Below are 10,000 nucleotides of genomic sequence, written 5' to 3'. Positions count from 1 at the left end.
GGAAAATTATTGAAAAGTCATTTAGTTAGTCAGATATCACAAAATTTATATCATGTACAAGTATTGAGGATCACAAATAAGCTTACATATACAGTGGCAATAAGCATGAATATTATTTGTACATATATAAACACATTTATTTTATTTGTTTACTTTTTACAGAGAAGTCAAGGAGAAGGTAGAGGTAGAGCAAGACGGGAAAAAACAAACAGTCGAAGAGACAAAAATGGTGAAACGCACAGAGAACTTCGTCCCATTCGGCCAGGCCCTGGATGTAGACTGGACAACCACCAAGTATGCAAACCAGTTAAGAAGAACGTCGTCTACCTATTTCATCATGCACAGTGAGTTTGGGAGAGTTCCATTGGTTGTAGGTGAATACAGTAAGACGTTTGGGTGCCTTTCTACTAGTGTAGCAGGAGCAGTTTGTTTGTGAAAAAAATTATCATATATTTCCTTCATGTGCTTTGGGTTTTGTTGAGGGTCTGGAAAGAAGGATGAGAGAAAAGCTTTATATTTATTTATTTTATGATAGAGGGCTGTGAAGGAGATAAAAGAGGAGAAAATACTTATATTAAGTTTACAGTAGAAAGCTGTGACGGATTGTGGTTGAGCATATTGATACTCATTATTGACGTGGATGTTGCAGTGGTGTTTGTGTGATAAGAGTGCATACTAAAGGATCCTAGTGATGTATCCTCCAAATATCATAGAATTTGGATTATGTGATCAGTATCTAACATTTAGATCACTTAAATTATGACAAAATATTAACAAGTATGGCTGCAATAGTTTGATGTATTTAAAGATTGGATGACTTAAAGGGACTCTGTTTTGGAGTAATATATGGCTGATATGCAAGTAGGAAATATCGCTTGCCTTTTTCTGTCTAAATAAAAGTTAATAATCAATATCTATTTTATGAGGCTGGTTACATATTCAGACTTTTTTCTTTGGTTTATAGATCATTTTCTTTTAAATTGAAGGGGTAGGGTACAAAAATCATCCTCTCACTTACAAGAGGAAGTATAGTGCTTTTAGTTGGGGCAAATCTATAGAATAAAAGGTGATTTACTGATAAGATTCCTATTTTTATTTTCAATCTGCTTTTTAAAGATATATTTAATTCCTAAGGCTGAAAAAAAATGCAGATAAGATCAAAGAGGACTTTCTCAAGAAGGTAAATGTCACTAAATATTTTAGATTTTTAATAAAATCTTGATTTTCCTTTCAGTCCTCATGGAATTCATCACGCTACATGGACGTAACCCCGATCCAGCACACAGAGCAGAGGATGAGGTTGAGCTTCTAACCATCAAAAACGCCCTGCTTGAGAAAATGGGTATTCCTCAAGAGAAGGTCGATAACCAGTTTGCAAGGTATATTGGAATGCCCTGTTGCATGGAGAGAGTTTAAATGTGCAAATATTTCAAGTTGTTTCTTTTGTGTCGATGAAAATGCATTTTGTTTCTATATTTAGGCAAACTTTATTTTGTGGCACAAATTCCCGACACACACTTTTCCCTGCCCTCCCCCAGCATGGTGTACGGGCAGTTGAGTCCAGTGTGCGCCATCGTTGGCGGAGTGCTGGCCCAGGAGATCATCAAGGCCGTGTCCCAGAAGGATCCTCCCCACAACAATTTCTTCTTCTTTAACACCCAGGATGGTGCTGGAGTTGTGGAATGCATCGGGCATTAGCCTTCAGACTAACCTTCAAGGCAGAATGAAAAGGAGTAAGACACCAATATCAGGGATTTCTTTGTCTCAGCCATTCACTTTTTCTAATTTGCCAGTAGGTTAGTGGTGCTCAAAGTGCAGATGGTCACAGGTGTAAATATGGTAGCTGCAGTCTACCAGTCTGTGGGGAGTGTTCAGGAAAGAACCAGTACTTTGCATAAAAAATTTGATACAATGTGTCAGCTTTTATATTAATTGTTGGTATCAATGAAGATTATTACAATTGTTTCACATAGGCCGAAACTCATTCCGGGGTCTGATCTTATGATTCCCGGCATCGAGGTGCTGTCACCTTACATGACGACCGGAGTTTGGGCCAAGGTGACGTCATCACTTCATGCCATCTGGAGGAGTTGGATTAATATTCAGTACCTCTAGTTTATGCACTTAAAGGGAGACAAGGGTTCTCTACTCCTCTCCTCCTCTCCCCAAGCATCAGCCTCCCAGTTCTCATCAACTGATTGTTAATGCTTTCATCTCTTACTTTCAGGTTACCAGACCCAGTGTGTATGATGAGACCAAAGTATGTAAGCTGTGGAAGAAACCATTTTGTGTGCTTGGCATCAGTGAAGCCAGTGAAGCCAGAAGTGATCCAAGAAACTTAAATTTTTTTAAAAAGCATGTGTGAACTAAGTGGATTGTCTTTATGTATGATAATTTGTATAATTACTTTTTTTTTTAATCAACCAGAAGTAATCTAAATGAGCTGCCATTTATTTTCAAGTGATGAATTTCCATAGTTATAATAAATTTTTTTTCCTATTTAATGCCTTTTTTCTGATACCTATGGGAACCCCTCTACTATATTTAATTTTCCATTCCAATACTAAAAATTATGAGATTGCAGTTTCTACAGAGAAAAAATGTCTAGCATGCCATGATCAAGGAAGGTATTTAAAATGTTTTTAAACTTATGGCCTAATAAATTAAATTACCAGGAAAAATCAAGTATCCTAAATACAAAGCCAAAAAGGTTTTTTTTATGCTTGCCTTACTCTTATTTAAACAGAATGATCTTGAAACATGAAGTTAAGAACACATTTGTTTTATCTATGACGAAAAACTTACACCAGGCAGTGGCCAGTTTTGACACTGAGTAAGGAGTGTCAGCATTCTCATGCAAAGAAGACCCATGCAGGCTTAAGGGTTGGCTTTCAGTTAGCTTTGCAACATGTAAGAAGACCAACAGCTGGATAATTATTTTCATTTTAAATTTTAATATTGTACCTGTGCACAACCCCCCTGCCATACTGACTGACCAAGCATCTGCTCAACTCTTTGGTCAGCAAACGCCTGGCTTTGCTTGACAGAGTGGAAAACATAACACAACATACATAACACATGACATTTGAATGTTAGTGTGGAAAAAGCCATACCAGATTCATTTACAAATTGAAGGAATAATACAGAATAGGTTAATTCTTTGGGTTAATAATGGTTTTCTTACCAATTGTGTTTATTTAATGTTGAGTATAATCGGGAAGGTAGTATAATCATTATACTGACATTATTAACATTAAGTGTAATCATGTATTCATATATACAGGTACCATCACCAACTATGATTTTTCTTTCTTCAACACAACATTCATATATAAATCACATCAAAATTACCAGTAGTTATTAAAATGAACAACCATTAAATGTGGACACAGAAATGAAAATAACAGGTTTTTGAAATTTTATTTTGACAAGAAGTAAATATGGTACAATCCCCAGATAAACCATGAGACAGGACGACTAGTGAAAGTGCATTTGGGGCCACGAAATAACTGATACAAGATTTTTTTGTACACATTGTAAAAGTCATAACTCAAAATTAACACATTTACATTTCTATTTACAACAAGCCTCCATAACAATAATATCATATATGAAACAAAATAAAGCTTCCATCATATTTAATAATTACAATAAAAAAAGAAAAAAATCTTCATTTACATGTCTTGTACACCAGTGTACTCACAAAATCACAAGTAAAATGGCTCCAACCAAAACGTTTACTTCTAGTAAGTAAATGGTACGACTGTTGGTTTGGTAAGAATTTAAACTTTGTTGTAAGACCCTGGCCTTACCAAAGCACATCTGTCTCGCTGAAATTCCAATGCACTTGCGCAATAATTATGACTTCTGTCGTCTATGAAAATTATTTGGTTGCTTGTCTTTACTTAAAGCTGAAGAAATTTGTTTGATGGATACAATTTCCTAACATATATCATGAATATAAATATGGTATTTGGATTACATTTGAATGAGTAATATATGTTGATTACAGTACTCAAAAACTGGAAAAAGAAAGATGGAGAGAATGTCAAGATGGAGATGGAACAAATGAAAAAAATGCACATACTGTAATCCCATTTCTCTGTACCTGAAGCAACTACAGGAGTATTCAATGTTAATAAGAAATTCCTAGTAATTCGCAGTTCCTCAATTTCATTGCTGTAGCGTTGATGCTTCAATTTAGGTCTTTTTGTTTCACTAGTAGCAACGGGATATGGCTGCTTTATCATCAGAGTTTTCTCACTAGTATTCTTGACCCATAACACGTAGTGCTGTCACATTACAGTGTATGTAAAGAGGTAACACTATAAGCTGGGGCTTGACTCAGCTCCTGAAAACAATGATATCTCAAAGGCTGCTGCCTTGGTCTCCAGCAGTTCTTTCACCTCACTCGGTTCCCTACATTTACTTGAAATCTTGTCTAAGCAATAAATAATCCAGAACACATTTCATAGTTTCCTTCAAAATTCTATAATTTGTGTCAATTATGAAATCAAATTTCTCCTTTGCTGAAACACCACAGAGGAGTTGAGCAAGCAACAGTGGTGATACTGTGATGCAAACAAAGACATAGTAATCACTGACAAGGTGACTTTCCTAACATCAATCTAGCTCATCCTCAAACATGGATCTTCCTGGAGCTGATCTCGAAGATGGGGTGTTGTTGCTAGTTGACGAGGAAGAGGGGGAGGCATTGCTGTTAGCGGGTGGGGGGGATGCAGCTGGCCCTGCCTGAGAACTAGAGGACCTGTCGAGACAAAGTGCTATTACAACTCTCAGTTCTTCTACTGCTGGATGTCTTTTGAGACAAGTTAAAAAAATAATGAATAAAAAGATTCCTCACATCATACGGTAGTATTGGAGATGCAAACAGACATAAAATCCATATGATATACAATCTTTATTCAAAAGAATGCTGAATTTCATATGACCTTTTATTAACCCATTGTGGACGGGGCGCCTAATGACCTAACTGGTTGTCTGGGCGGGCGGTCTGCGACACTAGCTACCCTCTGGGTAGCGCAGACTAGCCCAAACAATATTTTCCCACAAATTCATCATAAAATAAGGATTTAGGCTGACTTTGGAACCCTGTAGCTCTGGAGCTAAAGCCGTTATAGCCATAATAATTCATGACTACGGGCGCTTCATGACACCCGTACGCAATGGGTTAACATGAAATAATTTAATTATATAGCATAGTTTCACTTGAAGCAAATTCATAAATATTCTGAAAACTATGTAATCAATACCAAGAGTTATAGAAGACCTGTGCAATAAAATTAATTGGAAAATTTGACTAACAGATACCAAAGTGCAGTTCTCTTGGGGAAAAAAAAGGAAAAAGAAAAAAAATCTCAAACACTAAATTTTTTTAGAAAATTTAGAATCTATACCTAACCTAATCACAATTTCACGTTGTTCATAATGATTCCCATCTAATTCGCGCTCTAACACTGACCATATAGCATCATATTATGTATAAATATATCTTTATAATACAAATGCTTCAATTACAGAATTTCTAATGTGCTTTCATATTTACAATTAACTAAACCAAAGAAACATGTCTTGACCAGAGAAGAACAGTTTTCAAATACAAAGTCTAGATGTCAACATTCTTAACTTTTACTAAGAATCTGCCAATTTAATACCTGTCTTTGGTATCTGAAATTCTACTTTATACCTCAAGGGAACAAGATATGTGTCAAATGGTGTTCAATGAAACAATAATTCATAAGAACCAAAAAATTCTGACTTTTGTATGTGTAACTAATACTAGTACAAAAAACTTATAAAAACATCAAGTAGTATAATTATGCAAATACCTTAAACCCACACAAACCAAACACTAATAAAGTAAACTACTCGTGCATTTTCATTCGGATCATGAAACAAAACTTGACAACCTTATGTCACCCAGAAATAAACCTTGTTCCGTGAGATCTTTCTGGAGATGAGAGATGGTGGTAACTACATATCTATGTGCTCCGTATGAGGGTGATTAAAGGTTACTTGCCTGCTCACCTTGGACCAGGACCAGTACTGCTGTTGCTACTGGTACTTGCAGAGGATGCAGTTCCACCATGGGGAAACTGCCCGTCTTCTATCAATAACTTTCGACAAACTGGACATGTGCCATGCTGTAGAGAGGGTTGCGATGGTTAGTCATTTTTGGCCGTGGTTGTCTCGTTTTTCTACACTGACCAGTTTCTATCTAATATATATCTATACCTCTATTTTACATATATATTCATTGAATATTTTACCACAAGGATGACAAGACCTTATTATATTCCTCACAAAATAGCAAGAGAATTTAATTCTTGCCAGAATTACAAGTGACTGGACTTTTACAGACTTCCACCTGACATATATGGTGTATAAACCTAATCTCTTGTATTAAATCTCACAATCTCAAACTCATACTTACAAGTTCTAACCAGGGAATGATGCAGTCATTGTGATAACAGTGTTCGCAGTGCAGTCGACGTACACTTTCGTCTTCCTTAAAGTCTTCCATACATACTGAGCACTGGAGACCCTGATCTAGAAGAGCAACAACAGTGTCAGTCGATGGAATGTGTTCATACCCAAATATCACAAGCACAAATGAAGGGCTACTTATAGAAGAGTCCAACGGATCACACTCATATTTTGCTAGAAATCAGTCAAAGGTTGGCACAAAAATATAACCAAGTTACTTTTTTATCTAGACCCCTTGTTTAACATTATTTTTTGTAAGCACTGTAACAGCACATTTATAAACAAGGACATTAACCCCTTCACACCGGATGAAGTGACTGGGACGTTCACGTCATGGCTTGACTTAGCTGGTCTTCCCTCTGGACAAAGTGAACATCTCACCATGGCTTTGTCTAGCCACCTCTCGAGGTGGTAGGGTGCATAGGAAATGGCCACTGCCTCGGCATATAAACAGTCCTAAATAACCAGGGGCTGCCAAATTGGCCCTGTCGCTAATGGATTAATAAGGGTAGAAAAGGTTCAACAAGTCATGCAATGGACTAAGAACATGCTGCACTTCTTCCTAAGTGATAATTAAAGAGGCCTGAGAGACCACAAGCAGATTGCCAATGGGCTTGCTTCCTGCTAAGCTACTATGCCATTTGATCCATTGTATGTGCCAGTTACCCAAGTGCACCAGCATGAGGACTGGATTTAACCATTTCCCGACAGGGCACGTGCTACGCGAAACCCCCTATGCCGGGCGATTGCAATATTGCATTGTAATCGTCACATTGGCATGACGCTCCGGCATTGGGAGTTTGGCTGTGTCACACGAGTGTGACGCACCGTCGTCATAGGGTTAAGCAGCAATACTTTTTTAATGGACATCAACTATGATGAGCATTAAAATGGTCTTTGATTTGCTGGCATGTTGGACCCTCTCTTTGAGCAGCGCCTCAAATAATTTCGGAGAAAAGAACAAAGAACAAAGCAATACCTCCAATAGCTAAAGCAAACACTGTTAGCATGGGGAAGGGATACAGAGTGAAAGGGAAAAAGTAGAAAAGGACATACAATAAGATGAAGGGAGGGATGAAGCAAGGAAAAAGGCCAAGATAACAGGGAAAAGATTGCACCTGCCACTCAAACACGAATCGAACACAAAGCAAAGCTGTACACCGTACCTGCTTCCAACCCTAGCTTTTCCACATGCAGTATATCTCACAAATATGAAACTGCCTCACCAAACTGTTCTTTGGTGATGCTGACGGTAGGAATCTGAGAAATCTGATCCCGGTTGAGTGGCGGAGGCCCCGTGCCATCCAGCTGGTTCATCAGCTGCGTGATGATGGCGTCCAGCCCGCCCCGACCCCAGGCATAGTCGCCGGGGTTTGAGGCGAGGTTGGACGCAACGAGAACAGGGAAGCCAGGCAGGTCGAAGCCCACCTGCGCGCCAGGGAAGTCACCCGCCCCCACACTGGCCTCTATCACCCCTGATGTCATCTGCATTATAAGGTCATGGATGAGCGGAGCAAGGGCGGAGTGGCGGTCCCCTCCATTCACTCTGAAAGAAGAGGCATTGTTAATATTATTATATCTAGCATTATCTTATTACTAATATAAATGTTCATTCATAACTTTGAATATCATAGGATTGTTTCAATCAAATTTTGTAGAATGTGACATGCTAATATGAGATATTCCAAGGGAACACCATACAGGGAGAGAGGTGGATATAAACAGAAGAAAGGAAGACAGCCTAGGAAAGAGAGAGAGAAAAAAAAATAGGCCTCACCAAAAGTTCTTGTACCTGCAAGCACAACATTTTCACAAAAATGTGCCTGTTAAACTTTATCAATACATACAATCTTCAAAGACTTAAAACTCTCTGTTCACTATATGGAACACTATAGAAGAGGGTGGGACATGTTACTGAAAATTTGATGATTTCTCATGCAATTAATTGAAGTAAAACAAAAAGATATGAAAACTGATCATCCAAAACTCTTGAAAAGATTAATTCTTAAAAATGTGCCTGTGAACGGCACTCTTGCTCTGGCCCGCTTTGGAGAAACAATGCAAAGCACGCGCTTCCCTTACCTCCTCCTCCCATGCCTTGGGTTGAGGTGTCTGAGTCGCTGGTTCCTGCGCAGTCCAGGGCCAGAGGATGAGGCAGAGGATGAGCCTGACCCACCCGGCCCTGTCGACGACACGTCCTGGCTGATCATTTCCCACATGTCGTACTGTTCTGATTCCATGTCACTAGAGCTGTCACTGTCAGAACCTTGGGCCCGCTCGAGTTCTTCAATGAACCCACTGTTACACCGGGGACAAACATATTCCTGTTAGGAGAGAGATATGTGTCACTTCCTGAAAGTCTTAATCCTCAATTCCTAGTTAGTTATCAATATTTGCTCATCTAAAGGCCAAATAACTAAAACCTTTAAAGTCTGAATCTCTAACACACACACAAACTCTCTCTCACACACACACACACACACACACACACACACACACACACACACACACACACAAACACACACACACACACACACACACACACACAAACACACACTTTTCCTCTTGATGCTTGTCATGATCAATATCTGCCAGTGCATGTAACCCAGTGCCCTAATTATAGAGTTGCTATGGGATACTCCACAAGTTCTTTTGCTTCCCTAGACTCTTGCGTGTGTTGTAGCATTTCTCCTCTTCCTGCCTTTATATTTAATTCCTTAACCAATCCTCTCTATTACTACACAAAGACAATAAGAACAAGACATTTCTACTTTTCTTTCAGAAGGAATAACTCAAATAAAAATGGAGCTTGTAATGTATTTTCCAATATAGTCAAGAGAAAAGTATTTCCTCTCTATTTACATGTTGTTTCAAACAACATGCCTTCTAAGGCCGCTGTAAGCCATCAATCACTCCATAACAATCAATGGTTTGTTGCAATGGCTTGTAAAGAGTGAGTCAAAGATTGCAAGGTCATGCTGTACAAGCCAGCATCAGAAAGATCAAAGTGCATGCAAGAATCCAGCACTGCATTGCTTTGTGTGCACTGTGATCTTTGCATGGAAGCATGAATGGCCTTGAGCCCTGTCTTGAATACACAAACATCACTTCTTTAATGCTTCAATTGAACTAAATATCATAAAAATGTGATGCTGGTATCTAACACGCAATATGCTAGCTGCCTTGTATCATAAACATAAAACTAAAATAATGAGGGAAGAGAAAAGAAATTATGGCAGACCAAAAAAAAGAACATTTACTGATATACTGGTACACACATCCTATACTCACAAAATCCTTATTCCCTTACCATAGAGCACCAAAAGATATCTTTTACTGGACATATAAGAATGTCATTCATTCCCCATTAAATACCTTCATCCTATTCATATTAGCTAAGCCTCACCATACAACACTGGCATTGTTGAATCCCCAAGGTCTTTGTAACTTCATTAGCACAAACTAATGCAAGGAGGTGTACCCCACCACATTC

At 38.4% G+C, this 10,000-nt stretch overlaps 2 protein-coding genes across 3 annotated transcripts in view; one reads left to right on the top strand and one right to left on the bottom strand.

Moving 5' to 3' along the window:
- The window catches only part of Aos1 (SUMO1 activating enzyme subunit 1), a 10,202-nt gene extending 7,698 nt beyond the window's left edge, over window positions 1–2,504 (top strand). The window contains exons 4-7 of the mRNA XM_043035156.2: window positions 163–344; window positions 1,235–1,379; window positions 1,539–1,733; window positions 2,228–2,504. Coding sequence (XP_042891090.1) covers window positions 163–344; window positions 1,235–1,379; window positions 1,539–1,698 — 487 coding nt within the window. The 3' untranslated portion in view covers window positions 1,699–1,733; window positions 2,228–2,504. The remainder of the gene's footprint in view (window positions 1–162; window positions 345–1,234; window positions 1,380–1,538; window positions 1,734–2,227) is intronic.
- An 899-nt stretch (window positions 2,505–3,403) lies between these two features.
- Window positions 3,404–10,000, bottom strand: part of LOC122265745 (E3 ubiquitin-protein ligase RNF126-B) — an 11,512-nt gene continuing 4,915 nt past the window's right edge. The window contains exons 2-6 of one of the 2 annotated variants that reach the window (XM_043035159.2): window positions 8,590–8,831; window positions 7,734–8,053; window positions 6,455–6,570; window positions 6,041–6,164; window positions 3,404–4,768 (exon numbers count right to left, since the gene is read on the bottom strand). In XM_043035159.2, the coding sequence (XP_042891093.1) occupies window positions 6,045–6,164; window positions 6,455–6,570; window positions 7,734–8,053; window positions 8,590–8,831 (798 nt within the window). In that variant the 3' untranslated portion in view covers window positions 3,404–4,768; window positions 6,041–6,044. The remainder of the gene's footprint in view (window positions 4,769–6,040; window positions 6,165–6,454; window positions 6,571–7,733; window positions 8,054–8,589; window positions 8,832–10,000) is intronic. The other variant, XM_043035157.2, reaches the window with a different exon arrangement.

Source organism: Penaeus japonicus, unplaced genomic scaffold (genome assembly GCF_977035675.1).
Source record: "Penaeus japonicus unplaced genomic scaffold, GWHDUDI00000001_assembly GWHDUDI00000019, whole genome shotgun sequence".
Taxonomy (NCBI): domain Eukaryota; kingdom Metazoa; phylum Arthropoda; class Malacostraca; order Decapoda; family Penaeidae; genus Penaeus; species Penaeus japonicus.
This window is presented reverse-complemented; position numbering and strand designations above follow the sequence as displayed.